Below are 22,347 nucleotides of genomic sequence, written 5' to 3'. Positions count from 1 at the left end.
TTGATGTTCTTTTATATTGTTTATAATAATACAAAAATAATATTTTAATTGAGCACCTGTTTTTATTGGAGTGCTATAAACTCTTCTGAGTCTGTATTGGTTTGGTAATATGCAAACAGAATAAGTAAATACAATGTTAAGCAAAGTAAGTCTTACATAAGTGTATTTGAACAAGTAGCTGCTGCATGAAGCCATAGAAAACTCTGGAGCAAAGATTTTGGTGTAATGAAGTAATTAAGCAATTAAGAATAAGTCTAGCTGAACTCAACAGCACTGACTGTTGAATTGATATCCATGTAACACAGTACTACTAGGTGCAAACTGAATGATTAGAAAAGACAGAATGCCAGTAGATATAGTAAGATGTCCACATGATTTCAAAGAATTGCAAGAGGCAGGAGATATAAATAAATAAAAAGAAAGTAGTAAACAAGATCATGGGATGAATGCCAAGATAAAATTATGATTTCAGGAAATATTGCTGAAAACATTTGGGAGCAATACATACAGGAAACAGAGAGTAGTTGGCTCCACGTATAACACTAGGTCTTTACCCTTTTAAACCATGGTTTGTTGAAAAACTCATTGTACATATAATGCCAAACTGTAAACTTTTAGAACTTCAAAAGAACACACTGATATTAACACCAAACATAAATCAATTATGGTACATAATTGTTTGTAACTTGGCAGGTACATAAATTTCCCTACTTCCAATATATAAATCACAATTGAGGCTGGTCTAGATTTGGAAATCAATTTATTCAAAAGGAAAGAAAGGTGAACATCAATATCAATGTTAGTACTGTTGCATATGAGAGAAAATGAAAGGTGCAGAGAAAAACATAACTTTGGAATTCCCAGCAATGGAAATTCAAATACCAATCACCCTTTGTACCCTCTAGTAAAACATGATATACATAGTTTCATTTTTTGCTTTAGTTCTAATGCAATATTATACAAATTCATATTGCATTAGAACTAAATATAAACTAATACTACAGATAGAAATTAAATATTTATGAAAAGTGCTGTTTCTGATTTGCTGAATATCTAATATAATCAGTTCAGAAAATCCTTGACAGATCTGAATGAACAGGTGATGTAAGAATGAAAACCTTTTCTAGTTAATATTTAAAGAGGGCATAAATGCTGCAGGAGAGTTCTTGGTCTTTTGTGCTATGTAGATAAAAAGCTTCAAATTAAAAGATAAACAATCTAATCTGTTGCATTTTACTGTAAAATGTATTTGTGTCTCAAAAACACACAACATATATGTTTTCTAAGAGTAAAATTCTACTTACACTGGGCACAGAAAGTAAACATTCAGGATCAGTATAAGAAATTATTTCTTCAAAACAAGAAGTCAAGACACCTATCACAAACCACTGTGAGTGAGTGCTTCTAACTCATATTGAAAGCACAGTGAGACTCCACTGTATACTGTGCAATAGCTACCTCTATTACTATAATGTATTTCATGAACAGCAGTTTCTCTAAAGGCATCCTTTCAAAGTTAAATATAACCTGTCAGAATAAGCTGATATATCAATAGCTCTTTAAATATAGAGTTACATTTCTGAGAATTTGGGAAACAAAATCATTTTAATAGATTAACAGCTAAGATTGTTATTTTAAATTTTCAATTGGATTCATGCCTCTTACTCTGGCACGGCATGAGACATAATGTAACATTAACCGTGGGCAAATGCACACTGGACAAGTTTCTGAACACAGGATGGGTGAAGGGGTGAATGTTTATTTTTACTTCAGGTCTCTCCTAATTTCTCTCCCTACACACCTAATTGGCATGAATTAGAACGAAGTAGATGGACTAGGATCATACACAGAAATAAATAATTCCTGCTTAGGTTTAGTAGGAGGAGAGCTACAAAATCTGGATTGCAAAAATCCAAGTGACCACTAAATGGCAACATTTTCTGTATCTCTTTTTCATTTGGATTTTTGCAGTTTAGATCTAAACTAGGGCTAGCTAGTTCAACAAACCAAAGCTCTGTAAACGCGAAGCCAACCTTTCCGTTCAATATACTCCGTGCATTCGGCCACAATCCAAGCCTCTGCAGTTTTCCACTTATTTCAAACGAATGAAAGTGTACTTAACTCTCGAGCTGGATTCCGCCCATCGAAGTTAGCATCCCATCCCCAAAAGACCTTTATGGGATTTAACTTCCAATTACATTGCTTGGGAGTTCAGTCCTAAACTTTTACACCCCCGCAATGGGCGTGTGCGTGTGAGCAGACACAAACACCGGGTTGAACTTGTCTGGATTAGGAAGAAGGCTAATGGTAATGCACTTGCTAAGAAAACTCCGTAAGGATGGAGTTGGGATTTTACGTTTCCTAATAAGTGGTCGGGACTTTAAACTGCGACATTTGCCAATAGCAATTGCTCGATGTGGACTCCAAAGAAGTACCAGCCAAGCGCAGCTGAAGGATCTTCTCCCGGGCGTCGCGCACCGACGGCACCAGCCTCTGGGCAATACAGCTGACCGCCCCCCCCCGCGCCGTCTCGCCCGCATTACTCCACAGGCTGAAAGCCCCGACGTCCCCCCCCTCCCCTCATTAAGGGCCCATTCATATTTTGGTCACGTGCCCTCTTTCCCCAATGGGCTCTTCTCCCCAGAAGGACTAGCGGCCGGGAGCTGGAGTTTGGCCCGCGTTCAAGCCGAGGGAGGGAGTCGGCGCTGGCGGCGCCTCACCGGGGCGGGGGGGGGGGTGTCTTCCCAGCTCGGCTTCTCGCCCCCTTTTCTTCCAAGCGCAGCCAGAGCTCTCGCCAAAGCGGCGTTCCCAGGCTGCTTCTGCCCCCCCTCCCCGCCGGCCCCTGCGGTTCGACTTACCGCCGTCCAGTTTGACGACCTGGGGCAAGCGGTAAGTGCTAACCAGAAGGTCCAAAGGGATGGACACGGAGCTCCATTTCACATCCTTCAGACCGAAGCCCGGCAAAGGGGCCGCATCCATCTTCCCGCCCTTCTTTCGGTTCGGAAGAGTCGAGGGGCTGCGAAGTCTTTGGCGGGGGGATGGGGAAGCTGCACTCTTCCTTCAGCCTCTAGTGTTGCCGCCGTCGCCTTCCCGGGCCATCCTGGACTTGGCGCAACGGCAAGGTGACTTGCCACCGACCGCTGCTGCTCCGCCAGCCGCGGCGTGGGTTGCAAAGGCGGCTGCTGTCGCTCCCGCTGACTCTTTCGCGGATAGCTCCAGTTGACCCAGTAAACGCCATCCCAGCACAGGGGACTGACTAATCAACAAGGTGCGAGAGACGCCTGCGCAGTTCGCGCTCCTCCTCTTCTCCACTCCCAGGGAAAGTGGAGCCCCGGCGCTCCCTCCTTCTCGGATCAACCGGGAAAGAGAGACGGGTGGGTGGGTAGAGAAGAGACGGACAAGCGCCCGCCGTCAATTCTGGCCCTCTCGCTCCCTCTGCCGGCCGCTAAAAAGGCCTGCAGTTTGGCTGCCCGAGTTCAAGCTGGAATCGGTTAAATTATTTATTTTGCTTAAAACTGCTCAGCTGCAAGCTTTGGCTTAAAGGAGGAAAGCAGCTGAAAAAAACTGGGATTTACCTTCAGAAGAAATAGCTTGTGCAGATCATAATTAGGAAGCCTAACCATATTTTTCTGGCTGCTGTTTCTGTTCTGCTGCCGGCTCATTTGGGAGTTGAATCCCACTGAATACTTGAAGTTCACACAATACGCTAAACCACGGTTAATGTGGTTTTTCAAATTAAACCAGTTGTGGCTGGGTTGCGCAAAAGATACTTGCAGGTACCTGCTCAACCTGCTTGTGATCTTGACCCGAGTTTGCTCTCGTAGAGCAAACCATGGAGGACAATCTTTGCTTATTGTTTCAGAAGGATCAAAAACGTAAAGATGTGGAGCTGGAAACAATGACAGCAATTAGAGAAGATGCTGGTACTGTATATGTTATGCGAACTATTAGCAATGTGAACCATATGAGCACAGCTGATCCAAAACACACACAGCCTGGCATGACACACAGCCTTATGTCCCCTAGCTGCTTGCTGAGAAAGTTAATGGTGATCAGCACCAGGGAAACCCAGGTTCAAATGTACCTTCAGCCATAGAAATTATCTGTGCAACTTTGCATCGGTCATTCTTAGGTCTTCCTAGTTGATAGGACTGCTGGGGGTGTGATGGGATGAGGAAATTGGAGCCCAAGAACACATATGTACATCACCTTGAGCTGATGGAATATAAGTCCCATATGCTAGTCTATGACTGTAATAAAGTTTTAAGTCATCCATACTGTTCATTTTGTTTTTGAGCGCAGTCCCACTGGCTATAATCCTCTGCCAGAGATTTGTGGCAACAGCAAGGGGGAAGGCAGTAACACGCTGCCTTGTTTCCAGCAAGTGCTTCTGCATTCCAACCAGAGCCCAGCCCTGTTGCCACCCAATCTTGCCGTCTATACCTGCTCCGTTCCAGTCTCTGAAACGCAGACGTGACATTCCGCATCAGCATTGGGACAAGATTAAATGATGTAGAACGACAGCTGATATAAGAGAGGATTAAATCTCTCTCCTTTCCCACAAAGGAAAGCCCCAATAAAAGCAGTTTGTATATTTTTAAAAAGTGGGAGAAAAGCAGCTTTCAGCTGGTGAATTGAGTAGGTGAGCTAAGGTGAGTTAAGCTATAGACAAAAGTTAAAAATTAAAAAAGCCCTAGGTATTTCTCATGACAAGTGCTTGGTATTCCACAACCTTGCAAAGTTTAAGGTAAGCCAATGATGTAATTGAAAACTATTCCAGTGTTGCAAATGTGATAAAATAAAGGCAGTAAATATTACCAGAGGAATGAAATAAAACAATGATTGTTCAATATGGTACAAATAATTGCGTTAGAACAATATTCCTTTGAATTAAGCAACATTATAGCTTTGTTAAAGACTAAGTAGATAAGTACCAAGTAGAGCTAGCAAGAAAATATTACAATCCTGGATAATCTCTTCAGAGTAGTACCCTTATAAAACATGCAAATTAAAACAAAATTTCTCTTCAGAATACATATACATTTTAGTTGGAAAACTTATTTGGTTTTCATTCTTATTACTACATATGCTATGTTTAAGGTAACGTTCTTTTGCAAATAACAAGCACATTTCAATGTAATGAGAATTACAAGGTTCAAAAGCTAGAGTTACTATTTTTAGATTACAGAAATCTAGCTAATCACAAGATGGCAGAGACATTAGAAAGAACTAATACTTAACTGTTAAAATGGACATCTAGATTTTTACAACTAATATATGGTAGCTCTGTTTTTAAAATTATTACACACACATACCTTTCTCTGGTTTCTTAAACCAAATGCATTTTTACCTCAGAATCGCATGGCAGTAGTAGAGGGGAACCATCTAATCTCAGAAAAAGACATGGTTACTTTCAGAACAGGTGTCACATTCATGTCACTGTACTTCTGTTTTTAGTTCTAAAGTACAGTAGAGTCCATATTATAGACCATTAAATATAGAACATTTTCTTGTAATTGAAAATGGAATTGTGCCTCTGCAGTTTAGAAAATTCATATGTGTAAGTTGGGGACATTGCTATTGCTTTGGAGGAATGTGTGTACTGCTTCAGGTAAAAAATGAGATATGACCCTAGAATTTTAGCATTTGCAGCGATTGTGGCAGATGGCTATAACTTAAAATAGAAGTACTTGTTTTATATATTGGTAGTTTGGTGTTTTGTGCTTTGTTTTTTGCATTTAGCCTAAGGCAGAACAGTTCCTTACTCAGTTCAAGACATGCTACATCCCAAAATCTAGCCAAATCAGATCAAATATAAACCATGCCCAAGAGACCCTTTGCCAGGGTCAGCCTGGCAAAGGGTCAGCTGCAGACTTAATTAGAACAGGATGCTCTCAATATGGTTACACATACCTTTGTTATCTCATGCCTGGATTATTGCAATTAACTTGGGGGAGGGGAAGTTGCTGTTGAAGACCACTCTGAAATTTCAGCTAATGTATAATGCAACAACCTGTATGCTAACTGTGCAATATGGTATTGTCTAATAACATCACAGTTATGGGGGCTGTGCTTCTTAGTGCTTGTTTCCAAGTACAATTCAATATGCTGGTTATTGTCAATAAAGCTACAGGACACATGTCTTTTGAAGACTAGCTGTCCTAAGTAAATTCTGCCCAACTGACCCAGACGAATAGGGAGTCCTTGCCTGAAGGTCCTTTTTATCAAAAGGTATGACTGAAGGGGGCATGTAGGGAGTTGTTGGTGGCTGCTTTCCTTATTCGTACTCGGAGCACAAAGAGTTCTCCCATCCAAGGCCATCCAAAGAATAGTTAGAATTTTAATGACTAAGTAGGCCATCATTATTTGGTATTTCTTTAAGGTTTTACAGACAGTCCTTGACTTAATCATAATTCAGCCTGGAATTGCAGTTGTAAGTCATTGTGGTCATAAATCAAGGCACTCATGTGACCCAAAGTAATTTTCCAGACTTTTTTGTGGTGGTCCTTAAGTGAACACCACAATTGTTAAGTGAACCCATTCATTTGAATGGGCTTTTTTTGCTGGTAACCAACCAAAAGTGCAGAAACTGGCAAAAAACATTTCAAATCGCAGTCATGTGACTGTAGAACACCATGGTCTGTTATAAAGATGACAAACCCCCCCACCAATGCAAGTGGCTGTGGGAGGGCAGCCTGACCATTTATGACCGCCCGGGGTGGTTATCAGTCAGTAAATTCTGTGACTATCATAACTTCAAATAGTAAAATGACTTAATTGTTAAGTGAGAACTACTTGTAATTGCTTTTTAACCCATTGTTCACTGTATTGTTTCAATTGGATATTTAGCCAAGAGTCCCTGGAGTTACACAATTTATACATCTTTAGAGTAATTAATACATAATACAATTTTTTTTAAAAAATGATTTTTATCCCACATTTTTGTTATTTTTATAAATAACTCAAAGCAGGGTATATATCTAAAAATCCTTCTCCCTCCTATTTTCTCCCCAACAGCAATAACTTTTTGTGGTGGGCTGAACTGACAGAGAGTGACTGGCCAAAAATCACCCAGCCAGCTTGCATGCCTAAGAAGGAACTAGAACTCACAGTCTCCCACTTTGTAGTCTTATGCCTTATAATACATAAATATATCCTCTCTTTTGGTATTATGACTGTTTTGAAAAAATGACACGGGGAGGAACTGATGTTCACTTCTAGTGCTCTCTCATGCGTTAGGGTGACTGGTTACCAATGGGAATGTCACAGATGTTGTTTTGTTCAGTAAAGTAAGTTATGTCTGACAGAAAATATACCTTGTTCAGTGTGACAACATCTCAAGCCTGCCCTGCTGACACTGTCTCCCAAAGGAAATGCAGAAATAGGTTCCTGAACTAAAGAAGTCAGGCATATTAGGTAGATCTTTTAAAAAATAGAATTTTGATTACTGTAGTCATACAACTATGAATGAGTACTGTCTACACTTAAAGTAATTTCAGGCCCTTAAGAATAAAAAAAATGCATGCTGGCTGGGGAATTCTGGGAAAGTCCACACATCTTAACGTTGCTGAAGTTGAGAAACACTGCCCTAGGGTATTGAAACAGACTGTATTGCAGCTAAATCTCAAAAGAGAATCAGCCATGGAGAACTTTGAAGGAACAGATAGGACTCTAGGGTTTTCATGAAAGATGTCAGAATTGGCTGAGACAGCAATCCATATGGATACCACAGCTTATGGAAACCAGGAGAACAACTTGTAAATGTGATGAGTCCCCCTTCCTGTCTTAAAAAGTACTGACATGTTGATATAGGTGAAAACTATTCTCCACGTTGCTTGCTCTCAGAATACCAACAATTTTAATTAGCTTTGGAAATCATAGTTAATGCTCTACAGGTATCATATGTTCTGACTTCTTGTTCTTACCAACTCCTGGGTATTTAGATTCTAATACCAATTCAAGTTTGCAGATAGTCTGTAAAGGCAGCTTTGTACGGAATGCTTGTTTGTTTTATTACATTTTTGAACTGCCCATCTCCCTCCCAGAGAGGGACTCTGGGCAGTGTACAATAAAATGTTAAAATATAAAAATAGTATATAAAAATTACAGATTTAGAGGGAGGCAAGGATGATTACACACTGGTAAAATTAGATGAAAAGTTGAATGCAGGGGTCTCAGAGTACCAGCCAGTTCCACGGCTGTGTGGTCCTCTGGATTCTCCACACAAGGCCGCAGAGCCATGTTTGGGCTCCTTCAGAAGGTCAGGAGACTGGGGGGCGGCTGTCTCACCTCAGCGAGGAGAATATTCGACAGGGCAGGGACAACAGCAGAGACAGCTGTCTTTCTAGATCCCACTAGTTAGAGTTCTTTAACTGACAGGATCTGCAACATATTTTCCCTGCCTGATCAAGTGGGATGGGCTGATGTAACGGGACAAAGAGGGTTCTGTAGCCCCATGCCATCTAGGCCCTATCTCACATTAATACCTTGAATTGGACTTGGAAGCAATAATAGTTTAGCCTGGATAGGACAAATAGCTTGTCCTCAGCTGGCCATTGAAGCCACGAGAACCCTAATGGCAAAAGTTCCTCAAAATATACAATCCTTCAAATATACAGCCCCATCAAAGACCTGATCTAAGCCTCTTAAGCATTGTTGTTCATGACAAGAAGCCTTGTGATGCTCCTTCAAGAGTTCTATAGTCTCTGAAGTAAGTGAAAGGTAAATGTGACTATCATACTGACTTTTCCCTGCACGTACAGATTCATTACAACTTGGGGCACAAAATGGAACCTTACAGCACTTTTTAGCTGATAATCATGAAGTGGAACAAGAATTTTCTAGCACGAACCTTCTGAGACTCTTCTCCCATGAATGAATCTGCAATATTATACCTGACCTATTTAACTCTTCGGTAAAGCATGATACAGAGGAACTGTCTCCACTACTAAACATTGCTGTGATCTCAAGATATGATTGTTTTCCAATGTTTCTGCATACAACTCAAATCCTCAAATAGCCTCAACTTCTGGTGGTTGGTATAAAATGTTTTATAAATGGCATTATTTACATAGAAATAAATCTACCTTCCTAACTGCCCAATACCATTTTTATGCCAGCTATCATAACCTCCTTCCTCATACAGGGTAGTAATAAAATTATTCCTGAGCAAAGTGGAACTGAAAGTGACTTATGTTATAAATGCTGCCGGAGCATTTGAACTTAACAATGATTCATGTGGGAGCCTGAGGTTTCTTGCTGCCTTGATAATGGGATAAGAAATAGGTAATATATTTTCATCAATTCTTTTCACTTGCTTTATCTGGTTCTTTAAAAAGATCTAATAATTTTTAAGCCCAGGAAAGCTACAAGAGTGAGGATATCAAAGCTATCCTAATGTTAATTCTCAAAAGGGGACGTAAATAGTTGTATGCAGGGGCTTTTTTTTTTTTAAAGACCCATAAGAAAGATTTGGGGGTAAAACTATATTAGACAACATAGGGTGGTAACTTTGAGATAGTTTGATTTAGAATTCCCCAAACTTTCCAACTTTGTGGACTGGTGGGGCAGAGAGGGGCTGATTCCGTGAGAGCAGCAGGCAAATGCACATGTACACAACTCTCATTTGCATGAGTGGTGGACATTGGAGTGCATGGACAAATGGAGTGTTCGGATTTTTCACTGATCACATAAGTGGGAATAGGCGGGCATGTGCATGTTCGCCCACCACTTTGGGCAGCCCGATTCTAAACAGCTCACGGCCCAATAGTGGGCTGCAGCCCAGGGGTTGGGGATCCTGCTTTAATTTAAAGAGCACCATTAGAATTTTCCTTCAATGGTAAGTTACTTAAAATTGTATAATGATATAATACGATAATGATTTAATTGTTTAGTCATTGACCATGTCAAAAAGCTATAAAAACAATAGAGAGAAAACAATAGGACATATAATAATTCATCATCCTCCAGTCAATCCCAGTGTGTTCTAGGTTATCCTCTTCAGAGTGGTCTTTGATATGAAAATCACAGTCTTCCTAGTAATATATGTTCATTACATGTGAGAATTACAATAATTTATCTTGGATGTCTTAACATTTCTTGATTTTTAAGTAAGGATATAAATATAGCATTAACAATAGCACTTAGACTTATGTACTGCCCCATTGTGCTATATGGCATTCTCTGAGCAGTTTACAGTCTCAGAATATTGCCTCCAACAATCTGGGTCTCCATTTTACCATCCTCAAAAGGCTGAGTCAACCTTGAGCTGGTGAGGATTGAACTTCAGGCTGCAGACAGAGTTAGTCTACAATACTGCAATCTAACCACTGCACCATCAGGGCGCTTATAGGTTGTCCTTGAGTTATGACTGCAATGGAGCTTGCCCATTATTGACACAAGTGGTTTAGGCTGTTAAATGAGCAGCTTTGTTTAATAAGCCCACCCTCTGCTCTCCCTGATGCAACCATTAAACAAACTTGTGGGCCATTAAACAGAGAATGGGATGTCTTGTGCAGGGGAGGACCTGGGAGGCCTAGCATAGAGTCAGGCTTATCTATCCTGGGTCTCCCCTAAAGCTCTTTGTGTACCACTTCTTGGCCGTTGGTGTCACTGGAATCCTTTAGCTTCCCTCCCCACCAGCAATCAGAGAGTGATCAGGCCAGGAGGAGTTTGCAAACCTCCAGCAGCCAAAGGCCATCTGGAGCTTAAGCTGCAGTGCTTTCATAGGTCATTATTTGGGTCTCTGTCAGCTTTATGGGGTAGACTAGACAGGAAACGCTACCAGAGGAGCTAAATCTACTTGTAAGCTATATCAACAGAATCTTACAAATCTTAAAAGTATTTATAAACTTTATAAACCAAGAAACTAAGTAATGTCTTCTGACTTTTCCCCACCCATATTCCTGCTGCGGTCTCATTGATGCTTGGGCCATCCATCTTGAACTCTCTGTCCTTTGGGCTCTAAACACCCCTATTATTTGACTGAGTTTACTAAGGCAAAGATACTGCTAAACTGTTCCCAGTGGTTGGTCATTCAAAATGTTGGATATTATTCTGTGGGTTCTCTATATCTTGTAGTCCATTTGAGCCAACTATAGCCTTAGAGAGAAGCAAGGCATTAGAATATCATGGGCCAGATCTTACATCAGAGAGATGGAATCATAAACGGTGCTGTAAATTCAATCCTTTTCTAGCTATTAAGTTAACATATTCTTCTCATTACTTCAGCAGTTGGTTCAAAATGTATCCAAGGTATATGTTTTTTGTTGTTGTAATAGCTTCAATCTGCTTTAGAAGATACTGCCCCAAAATGTGAACCAGAAGTTCTGCTGCTAAACAGATTAAACATCTGTTGTATATTCATTAATTTTCTCAATATTTCATCTTCACACAACTTGGCAGTGTTGTAAAAGAATGAATCAGCTTCATCTGTAATCTTTAGGTTGTAAGTTGTCTGAAAGTGCTTGTCTGAATTTCTCTTTGACAAGGCTGTTTGCAGTGGGCAGCTTTTAATCTCCTGTATGTATAGAGAGATTTCCAATTTACATTCCAACATATCCATCATTTTGACCTGCATACAGGGATTGTAGGGTGTTTCAATGTCAACAAATGTTTACATCCTATTTCACTGGGTAATCATTTAGCTGCATGTAAGTCTATCAGATACAGTTAACTTTGGAGGAATTTGCTTGAAGTTAAAACAAGAGATCTTTTGGTGTCCAAACAACTCTTGTAAACTCTTAAGTAGGGAGACTTGAAGGAGACAATTGTTATTAATTCTTCTCTCCCTCTTTTCATTATACAGTAATACAGAATCCCTCTCTTATTGGAGATTAAATGTCCCTTCTTGTTAAATCCACACTGCGCTCTCTTAATGTTTAAGCTTCTGCAAGTGATTAGTTTCTCTAGTTGTTTCTGGTAAAAGGCTTTTTTTAAAGAACCTAAGTTGTTGCTTATTGATAAGTACCCAAAAATAGAAATGACTGTCTCAATTAGTGTTAAAAGACATTTCCTAAGTATAAAGTCTGAGGCACATTCTTACTTGTAAGATTCTGTCCCTTCCTAATGGAAACTAAAGATGCTGGAGAACTGGTAGGGGCCTCAGAAGGAAGTGTGTGTTGTAAAAGAATGAATCAGCTTCATCTGTAATCTTTAGGTTGTAAGTTGTCTGAAAGTGCTTGTCTGAATTTCTCTTGACAAGGCTGTTTGCAGTGGGCAGCTTTTAATCTCCTGTATGTATAGAGAGATTTCCAATTTACATTCCAACATATCCATCATTTTGACCTGCATACAGGGATTGTAGGGTGTTTCAATGTCAACAAATGTTTACATCCTATTTCACTGGGTAATCATTTAGCTGCATGTAAGTCTATCAGATACAGTTAACTTTGGAGGAATTTGCTTGAAGTTAAAACAAGAGATCTTTTGGTGTCCAAACAACTCTTGTAAACTCTTAAGTAGGGAGACTTGAAGGAGCCAATTGTTATTAATTCTTCTCTCCCTCTTTTCATTATACAGTAATACAGAATCCCTCTCTTATTGGAGATTAAATGTCCCTTCTTGTTAAATCCACACTGCGCTCTCTTAATGTTTAAGCTTCTGCAAGTGATTAGTTTCTCTAGTTGTTTCTGGTAAAAGGCTTTTTTTAAAGAACCTAAGTTGTTGCTTATTGATAAGTACCCAAAAATAGAAATGACTGTCTCAATTAGTGTTAAAAGGCATTTCCTAAGTATAAAGTCTGAGGCACATTCTTACTTGTAAGATTCTGTCCCTTCCTAATGGAAACTAAAGATGCTGGAGAACTGGTAGGGGCCTCAGAAGGAAGTGTGTGTTGTAAAAGCATTCTTGGAATCTTGGAGAGAGATGGAGAAATCAGTTGTTGCTCAATCTTTATTTACAGGTAATTCATGGGTGTTTGTGATTTTGGGTTGCTTTGGAGGCTTTGATGTGACCATCATTCCTGAGTTCATACTAAGTTCTTTCTTCCCTTTTCTCATTTTACAAAGTATTTAAAAGTGCTCACTAGTAAATATGAATTCAGATCTTCACAAAGATGTCATGTTTATCTTTTTGGTTTATTGTTTAAATAAGCTATGATGGCTAATATTTAAAGATAGTTTGTTTTTTTTACTCTTCTATCCTGAATAACCTTTACAGTTATGATGTATAATGTAAATCAAATGTTTGGCTTGCCACAGAAATTACATAAAATGTCAATGGATAAAGAATCTGTTCATTTGTTAGCATCAGTGTAACTGAGTAATTTTATCTGTTAGAGATTCAAGTCTTTGATATATATACAAGTCACCAATATTAGTAGCTTTCTCTTTCTTTGTACAGTCACAATTTGCAGCAAGATCTTGTTTGTAGTTTTTCATTTAGGTCCACCACATCTAAGTTGAGTAATACACAGGAATTCTGATGGGGAAAAAGCCATAGAATAGTGTTCAGCCAGTAAAATAAAGAAATACTTTTTTATTCAGTATTTGAAATAAAATTGTTTAAAATAAAATTACTGTTAACGAGAAAAGAAATTCAAGTAGCATCCCATTGTAGTAATGACTTGGGGGATGCAAAATGTACCTCATTAAGTGATGCAGCTGTAAAGTGATGTCATGTGACTGCGTTGCTTAGCAACAGCAACCCTGCAGTTCTGGTTACACTCATAACCCTGGGACCCTGTGGGTCATTAAGCAGGAGAAGGTAGGCGTTTCAGGCAGGCAGGCTCACAGGTGAGAGCTGAAGTGAGAGCAATGGGCAGGCAGGGGATGTTGTGAGCAGGTGCGCCAGAGCATGGTTGCATGCATGGGTACCATAGGGGGCATTGAGGTGCTGCAAATCAGCACTAGGGAGTATAGATGGGTGCCTCCGGGAGACAGGGCCACTGGCAGGTACTGAGGAGCATGGGCAGGGGCAGAGTGCTGTAGGAGGTGGTGCTGCAAACAGGTGTTACAGAATATAGGCAGACAAAAAAAAGCAGTGGGAGCAACTTCAGACTTCCTGTTGGCTTCCCCACTGACTTTGTGGGAAGCCACAAGGGACTGTTGGAAATCACAATCACATGATTATGCAGAAGCTGCAAGAGCCACAAATCTGAGAATCACTCATAAGTCCCCCTCACTGAGTACCATCATAACTTTGAGCAATCACTGAACGTGGTCATAATCTAAGGATTACCTGTATTGAAATTCAGGAAAGAGATTTAATTTTATGGGATATAGATCCCATAAATTGGTTAATTAATGGTTGGTTAATGCTAATTTTTTATTTGATTTGAAATGTACGTGATTTTTTTTATTGTTTTTATTTATTTGTAACCTGCCTTTATTATTTTTACAAATAACTCAAGGTGACAAACATATTCAACACCCTCCCCCCTTATTTTTCCCACATCAACCCCCCTGTGAAGTGAGTTGAGTTGAAAGAGTATGACTAGTCCAAAATCATCCAGCTGGCTTTCATGACTAAGGCGGGACTTTTTAATAAAAGTTTTAATAAGTTGAAGACTACCTGTAAGGTTAATAAATAGATAAATATTAACATCACACTTCAATGAATTGGAGTCTATTGAATTGGAAGGAACTAGTTTTTTTATCTTAGTATAATAATAATTGAGAGTGGTATGGTGGGTATTGCAGATAGGTATAATATACACAAACCTTTTCAAAATTGAGCCTTTCTGGTTCATATTTTCTTTCTTTATAGCTTTTTTCTTATTATGATAAAGAATAAAATACACAAAGGTAGCGGACAGATTTCTTACCTTGGACAATTTCTCTTAATTCATGTGAAATAGTATAAGAAAGAATTTCAATTCACTTACCTTGTTCAATATTTCTTTGGCTAGAACTGAAAATGCATTTTCAATATTTATATTATCCTTTGCACTGGTCTCAAAGAAAGGTATTCCATATTCCCAAGCAAGCTGGAATGCAAAAAAAGGAAATAAGGGAATACCTTGCTTTAAAATATAATTCTTAGAAAAATTAACTAAAAAAATGGCTCATACACTGAATAGAAACTAATTCCCATGGTGAAGTCGAGGACTACACATATTTGTTCCTTTATTTACTGAATTAACATTTTAAATTAAAACTTATAATGGGATATTTAAGTAATGGTTGAAGGGATGCTTCTTCACTTTCAGTTTATCTAGTTTTCTTTAACTTGTGGCAGATACTTTATTAACTAGGTTCAAATCTGTAGTACACAAAGGTTGATATTCTCGAAGATGGTACATTTGTTGCTTACAACCAGCAGATACTTTACATTAAAAATGATGAAAATAGACATCATTGTGGAGCATATGGTGCAGCATATGTTTTCAATGCAAGCATAATCATGTTTAGTTGTTGAGATACCCAGTAAAAAGATCAGATAGTAAATGATGTGAAGGATCTTTGCCAGACTGAACGGAACCAGATAGACCTACAGAATTGAAAAAATATGTTTTACAGTTTCAAATTTAAAAAGTACCTGTCCAACATTTTCATCTGCTCTTATCCCCTACAACCTTACACTCCCTCCCCCCCAAGAGGTTGGAAAGTTCAAATGTATTTGGCTTGATATGCAATTATTTACGCATTCTCAAATCTCAAATCACTCATTCAGAACTTTTAAATACAAATGTTTTAAAATCATCTAAAATAAGTTTCAGAAAATGTAATGTTTTCCTCCAAGCATATAATATCTCTTTTTGAATTAAATATGCAAACTATTTAAAGAGTTTTAGCCCAAGGTTTGGTTATAATCGCTGTACTAGGGACTTAATCAATATTTAAAAAAATAAATTATGCTACATTCCAAGGTATGTAAAACTTTAAAAGTATGTTTTCAGTTGATAGTAATCCTATAGATAGTTCTCATAATCCCTATTGATGCCTCTACATACATAAACCCTACCCCCAGCCAGCCATCAATGAGTCGGCAAAAGTAACTAAATTTCATACGTTTATTCTATAAGCCATCATTTGTGAACCACTACATTTCAAATGCAGCTTCTATTGGAGAGACTTTGGGAAAAATAGGAAAGAAAAGATAATTTGAATTGGGGAGAAAAAAGGATACTTTTTTGAGTAGCAAATATCATTGTGTCACCTGAATTCAGTATAGCTCCATGGCAATTATCTTTATGGGGGAAAGCGGATAATTTATAGCTATTTTGAGCACTTGTAATTATTGCCTTCCTCTAGTTTTTATAATTGATTGTTTGGAATAATAATAAAGACTAAATCACTTGTGCCAGCAAAAGCAAATCTAAGGGAAGCAAATGAAAGCATGGATAACAGGAAGATTTCTACAACCTCGCCCAAGTTAAAGTCTGGGTTGTATCTTTCATTTTATGAACTTATTTTCATGCTATGAAACTTGCATGAAAAGAAACCTAGAAAGTGTTGTGTGAATGAGGAAAAAAAAGTGCCCTCCTTTTCTGTTTTAATCATCTAATATTGTATGTTGACACATTTTATGTTTTCAATTAAAAGAATAATGAAGATTCTTCTGGGTTTGCACACTAACAACTTGGTTGAAACTTAGCATGTTATGTGAAGCCAGTCCATGTGATGTGTTTATGGTTCAGTGTACTGCATGAATCCAGATAAGTTTAATTTAATGAGAAAATCATATATAGGCGTGTCCAACCATGGCCTGTGGTCCAGGGTCCAGATGCAGCCCTGGACAGCTAGTAAGTAATGTGATCCCAAAAGATCATAAACTTTTAAGATTATGTGATTTATATACATTAACTATATTATATATTTTGTATGCAGTCTAAGACAATTCCTCTTAATTCAAAGCAGCCCAGGCAAGCCAATGCCACAGATGTATCCTATAATCACAGAGTTAAAAACAAAATAAAGTACTTACGTGATAATTTGCAAAAATAAAGTGTTCATATGTTATTCAAGTTATAAATGTAATGTGTTTTCATTTCAAAGAGGAAAAAAAAGATGAGAGATTTGGGTATGGTGAAGAAGGAAATAAGAATTTTCCCTTATATTAATTTCCTTAATGGAAATTTGGTTCAAGTTAGTTGTTTAAATCCTGATCTCAGCAGTGATTTAAAATTGCCACTTTAGCTCAAGAAGGAGTCAATAAATTATGCTTACAACAGTGACGTGAGAAAGCAGAAATTATATGGAAGGCTGTTTTGTTCTTCAAACTCCTCTTAACAGTGTTTTCAGTCACTATTGGTGGTTAGATTGCATTACTGCAGCTATTTCTGCTGACAGTCGGCCACCTGCAATTTGGCAGTTCAAATCTCACCAGGCTCAAGGTTGACTCAGCCTTTCATCCTTCTGAGGTAGGGAAAATGAGGACCCAAATTGTTGGGGGCAATATGCTGACTCTGTAAACCGCTTAGAGAGGGCTGTAAAGCAGTATATAAATCTAAGTGCGATTGCTATTGTCTGCTGTTACAAATGTAATGTAACTAATACACTTTTGTTTGTTTATTAATATTATTATAAGAAACAGCATTAGTTCATTCAGCTTTGCAGCCAATCTTTCCTTCAAGACCTTAAGGCAGCTAACATGGGACCACCCTTCCTTTCTCCGTATTGGTGAAGACAGCGGCCAGGATGGGTGATGCTCTCCGTTCAGATTGGTGGACTGAGCCTGACAAAGTTGTTAAGTCCCGCCTCTGTTGCCGGGGAATCCAGCTTTTTGGCTCAGTCCGTCAGTCTGGACTGACACGTCGAGAGTTTCTCTTCATTCTAACTAATATTTTCACCAATATTTGACTTTGGACTGTATTCGATCTATTCTCTGGACTTGTGATTGTATCTTTGGACTTGTGAGTTTTATTTTTATTTTATTTTTATTTTTTGGTTTGTCAAAGTCCCCGCAGGTGACAATATTTGTTGCCCTGGGCTGGGGCCCCGCAGCTGACAGGAAGGTTCTTTTACTAAAGAACCTTTTCCCATTGTTTTCCCCCTGACAGAAACTGGTGGGGAAGCTTAACGATCCAAGGATTAAAGCCGCGGGGGGGCGGTGGAGTTTTCACGCTCCCACGGCCGGAGGGAAGCTGCTTGCCTTTCTTTTAAGTTTTGACAGTTGTGTATTGGCAGCGGCAGAGCGGCTAGCACGGTTTCTGCTCGGAGGAGTTTAGCAGAGCTATTTTAGGCTTCCTCGTCTTTTTCTAGTGTTGCCTTTCATTGGCAACACTTTCCTCCTTTTTCTGGCCGTGATCGCCGGAATTGGCCAGCAAGCGGCGCTATTTTCCTTGCAGCTTCGCTCTTTTCCTTTTTCTGGGCGCCATTTTCAAGCGGCTGCAATTTTCGCGCCTATTTTTTTCACATCGGCTGAGCCAATTTCACAGGAACGCTGAGTTCCGACCTTAGCAGGCATTTTTACTTCACAAGTTGGCTACGTTGTTTATAGCCTGCAATTGCACTCCCCATTATTGTGGCAACAGCCTTTCAGTACTTAGCTGCAATTTACAAATACTTTCAGCTAATTAATTGCCTGGAGTGGGCTGCCTGCTAATAGGGCGCTGAGCTCCAACCTTTCAAGCATAAGGAGAGGAAAACTTGCCTACTTGCCATTCAAGACTAACCATATATTAAGCTCTTCCTGCCTTAATTACATTGTCCCTTTATTTGGCCATCCTGCTTTATAGTTCAAGCATGCCCAAAGCCTTAAGTAAATCTAGGAGAGCTAATGACTCTGACTCTCCCAGCAGGGAGATACCATCTATGCAGGAGCGTGACCCAGCACTGCCAGCTGACCGTACATACAGCGCTTCCACTATTAAGCCAAGACCAAGTAAATCTGGTTCGAGGGCTGTCAGTAGACATGAAAAACAGCGATCTTGCCCTCGCAAAATCTGTGATAAGGCAGCATCTAAATCCTCTGCTCAGGTTCGTTCCTCCAATCAGGGTCACGCTCAACTGGTTCCCCCAGCACCGTATCTATTGATCAGGTGTCGTTGCAAGGTGATCTTTTACCAATATCTATTGCTAATCTCTGGGGTGGAGCCTCTAATTTGCCTGCTGAACAGCCAATTAGTGGCGACAATTTACTGGAACCAGAGGCAGTAAGAAGGGAGCTCGATCCAGTGGCTCTTACCACTAACCAAACTGTGGGCATTTCTGCTCCCTCCTCTGGCGACATACAAGCCATGATTGCCCAAGCTATTCAACAAGGCATTCAAGCGGGCCTTCGCCACTCCTCCAGAGTTACCTCAGACCGCTCTGCAGCTTCTAACCGACATCTTGATCAGGGGGAGGATGACTCTCACTCCTATGATGACCCGGATTCCCCCAATGATTCTATTCTTACTGAGCCTTCTGCATTGGAGGAAACTGACCGCCGTGCGATGGACCTCTCTGACGATGAGGGTATGGCCCCTGACCAGCCGGCATTTACAGGCCTTTTTCCGCCTAATTTATTTAAATCTCTGCTCTTCAAGGCCATAAAGGTGACTCAACTTCATGCACCAGCGGCGGTATCATCCATTCCATCGCAGGGGCCCGCTGCTTCTCTATTTTCCGAACCTGATCGAGCCTTGGACACTATTCCGGCCCCTCGTCTTTTTGTGGACGTTGTTAAGAGACAGTGGTCGTCTCCAACCTCAGCTCCACTCCCTTCGTCAACAGACCGACGTCACTTCAACGTGGCATCTGACTTGGCTTCTTTGATGCAACCACCTACGGTTGACGCCCCAATAGTGGCCTCTTTCGCAGTTTCTGCTATACCTGGACACCCTGAAGAGGCCTTGCGTCCTGATGACCGGCGCACGGATCAAGTGTTACAACGAGCTCACCAAGGGGCCGCTTGGGCCATTCGGTCTGCGGCCACTGCATCCTTTTTCAATAGGGCCACTTTGCTCTGGCTCAAGGAGCTACAAGAGAAATTGCCACCGGACGATATCAGAATCCAACAGGACCTCAACAAGGTCGTGGCAGCCATACAATTCTCAGCGGATGCCACTTTACATTCCGCCAGGTTTGCCTCTCGAACCATGTCGTCTGCAGTTGCTGCTCGCCGCATGATCTGGCTACGTAATTGGCAAGCGGACACCCGCCATAAGTGGCGCCTGGCATCCACCCCCTTTGGGGGGGAAAAGTTGTTCGGGGATGGTTTGGAGCCACTGCTAATAGAAACCAAAGACAAAAGAAAGATTTTGCCATCGGTCCAGCGTCGAGGGGAGTCTCGATTCACTCCACTTTCTAATCGCCCTTCCGTTCGGGGATCCGACTGGGGGGCTGGATATTCCCGTTTTCAGGGATCATATGTTTCTAGGCAACGGGGGTCACACGACAGGTCCTTTCGCGGTAGACCGTATATGAATAGACGGCCCTTTCGAGGGGGAGGAAGCCGTCCTATCCGACGCCGACGTTAACTGCCATAGTAGTTCGCCCATTGGCGGCAGATTAACTCTTTATGCCGACCATTGGGACGAGACTACATCTGACTGCTGGGTCAGGGATACGGTCAGATCTGGTTTATCATTGGAATTTCTTTCTTCTCCCCCACAATTCTTCATTCGCTGCCCGGTTTCTAGAGACGTAACAAAAAAGATCCTCATGGAGGCTGCTATTCAACACCTTCTACTCATAAACGCTATTCAGAAGGTACCACAGGACCAACATGGCCTAGGATTCTATTCTCTTCTGTTTCTTGTTCCCAAATCATCTGGTGGGTGGAGACCTATCCTCGACCTTAAACGTTTGAACCAATACATAGTCTATAGAAGGTTCAAAATGCAGTCTTTACAATCTATTCTAGACGGCGTCAGGAAGGGCGACTTCCTCACTTCAATAGATATTACTGAGGCGTACTTGCATGTCCCTATTCGCCCCGCTCATAGACAGTTTTTACGGTTTTGTTATGCAGGGGTGCATTACCAGTATCTGACCTTGCCTTCGGGCTGTCTTCAGCTCCGAGGTGTTTCACTAAACTGCTGGCTGCGTTGGCGGCTTCCCTCCGATCCCAAGCAATTCGTCTTCAGTGTTACCTGGATGACATTCTTATTTTGTCAACCTCGGTTCAGGGGGCCCTTAGGGATTTGCGTATAACACTGCACTGTTTGGCAGATCACGGGTTTACTGTCAATAGAGAAAAGAGTCAATTGACTCCGGTAACCCGTATACTTCATTTGGGGGCGGTGATTGACTCTATTGAGGGCAGGGTATATCTCTCTCAGGAGCGTCAGAATAGTTTGCGGGAGCTTGCCTGCAAGGTACAACGGGAGCGTAAGGTTTCTCTCTTTCTACTCTCCCAACTCCTAGGGAAGATGATATCTTCCATTTCTATCACCCCTTGGGCCAGGTTGCACGCTAGGGACCTTCAATGGTTTCTTTTGCCATTCCAGAAGGCAGACAGAGGATCATCTTCGACCAAGGTCTGGGTTCCACAGGACGTCCTCAGATCTCTCAACTGGTGGCGGTCGCCGGCTCTGACCAAGGGGGTTCTCTTTCACGCTCCACAACGCTTGGTGGTTACGACAGATGCCAGTCTCTCCGGCTGGGGAGCCCACTTCGAGTCGGACTTGGCGCAGGGCACATGGATGGCCCACGATCTACGGCACAACATCAATTGGCTAGAACTTCGAGCCGTGTACCTAGCCCTCCGTCAGTTTCAACAATCAGTATCGAACGAGCACGTCCTGGTGCTCACAGACAACATTGCCACAAAGGCGCACATAAATCGCCAAGGGGGCACCAAGTCCCGGTCCTTAATGCGGGAAGCCATGAGATTGGGTCTTTGGGCAGAACGCCACCTTCAGTCACTAACGGCGGAACACATATCTGGAACTGCCAATGTGCAGGCGGACTGGTTGAGTCGCCAGACCATCGACCCCTCGGAATGGCGTCTACACCCAGCGCTTTTCCGGACCCTGACGGCACGCTTTGGCATTCCGACAGTGGATCTCTTTGCGACTCACTTAAACGCTCAACTCCCGCGCTTTTACACACGGTTTCCATCTCCCCGAGCAGAAGGCGTCGATGCCATTCGCAGCCCGTGGCCGGCGGGTCTGCTCTACGCCTTCCCACCCATCCCTCTCCTAGCGAAGGTGGTACGCAAGGTGGTGGACGAACGGGCGGAGATCATCCTTCTAGCACCTCATTGGCCACGGAGGTCATGGTTCGCCGATCTGGTGTCTCTGTCGATAGCTCCTCCCTGGCGGATACCTCCAACCGTCGATTCTCTCAGCCAGGGGGCAGTGGTTCATCCGGATCCACACTGGATACAACTGACCGCTTGGCGATTGAGCGGCGCACTTTGAGACGGGACAACATCTCACTAGGCGCAATCCGAACTATTCAGGCTTCTCATAGACCTTCCACTCAACGGATTTATTCTGCCACTTGGCGGGCTTTCTGCTCTTGGAGTAGCCGTGTT

At 41.3% G+C, this 22,347-nt stretch overlaps 2 protein-coding genes and 1 long non-coding RNA gene across 9 annotated transcripts in view; 1 reads left to right on the top strand and 2 right to left on the bottom strand.

Moving 5' to 3' along the window:
• GAREM1 (GRB2 associated regulator of MAPK1 subtype 1) overlaps positions 1-3,349 on the bottom strand; it is a 92,325-nt gene extending 88,976 nt beyond the window's left edge. For 2 of the 3 annotated variants that reach the window (XM_058179185.1, XM_058179186.1), the window contains exon 1: positions 2,859-3,346. In XM_058179185.1, the coding sequence (XP_058035168.1) occupies positions 2,859-2,979 (121 nt within the window). In that variant the 5' untranslated portion in view covers positions 2,980-3,346. Of the gene's footprint in view, positions 1-2,858 lie in introns of all 3 variants that reach the window. The other variant, XM_058179187.1, reaches the window with a different exon arrangement.
• LOC131196408 (uncharacterized) overlaps positions 2,782-22,347 on the top strand; it is a 148,018-nt gene continuing 128,452 nt past the window's right edge. For 2 of the 3 annotated variants that reach the window (XR_009154716.1, XR_009154714.1), the window contains exon 1: positions 2,782-2,889. This is a non-coding gene — a long non-coding RNA (uncharacterized LOC131196408). Of the gene's footprint in view, positions 2,890-4,479; positions 4,653-22,347 lie in introns of those variants that run through there. The other variant, XR_009154715.1, reaches the window with a different exon arrangement.
• Positions 12,228-22,347, bottom strand: part of LOC131196407 (ras-related protein Rab-10-like) — a 34,759-nt gene continuing 24,639 nt past the window's right edge. The window contains exons 5-7 of one of the 3 annotated variants that reach the window (XR_009154713.1): positions 15,363-15,429; positions 14,825-14,926; positions 12,228-13,419 (exon numbers count right to left, since the gene is read on the bottom strand). Coding sequence is in view for 2 of the 3 variants with exons in the window: in XM_058179194.1 (XP_058035177.1) it covers positions 13,342-13,419; positions 14,825-14,926; positions 15,271-15,429 (339 nt within the window). In the remaining variant the exon portion in view is untranslated. Of the gene's footprint in view, positions 13,420-14,824; positions 14,927-15,270; positions 15,430-22,347 lie in introns of all 3 variants that reach the window. The other 2 variants (XM_058179194.1, XM_058179195.1) reach the window with 2 other exon arrangements.

The sequence above is a fragment of the Ahaetulla prasina genome, chromosome 3, assembly GCF_028640845.1.
Source record: "Ahaetulla prasina isolate Xishuangbanna chromosome 3, ASM2864084v1, whole genome shotgun sequence".
Lineage (NCBI taxonomy): Eukaryota > Metazoa > Chordata > Lepidosauria > Squamata > Colubridae > Ahaetulla > Ahaetulla prasina.
The sequence above is the reverse complement of the archived record's forward strand: the minus strand, read 5'-3'. Positions and strand labels throughout refer to the sequence as shown.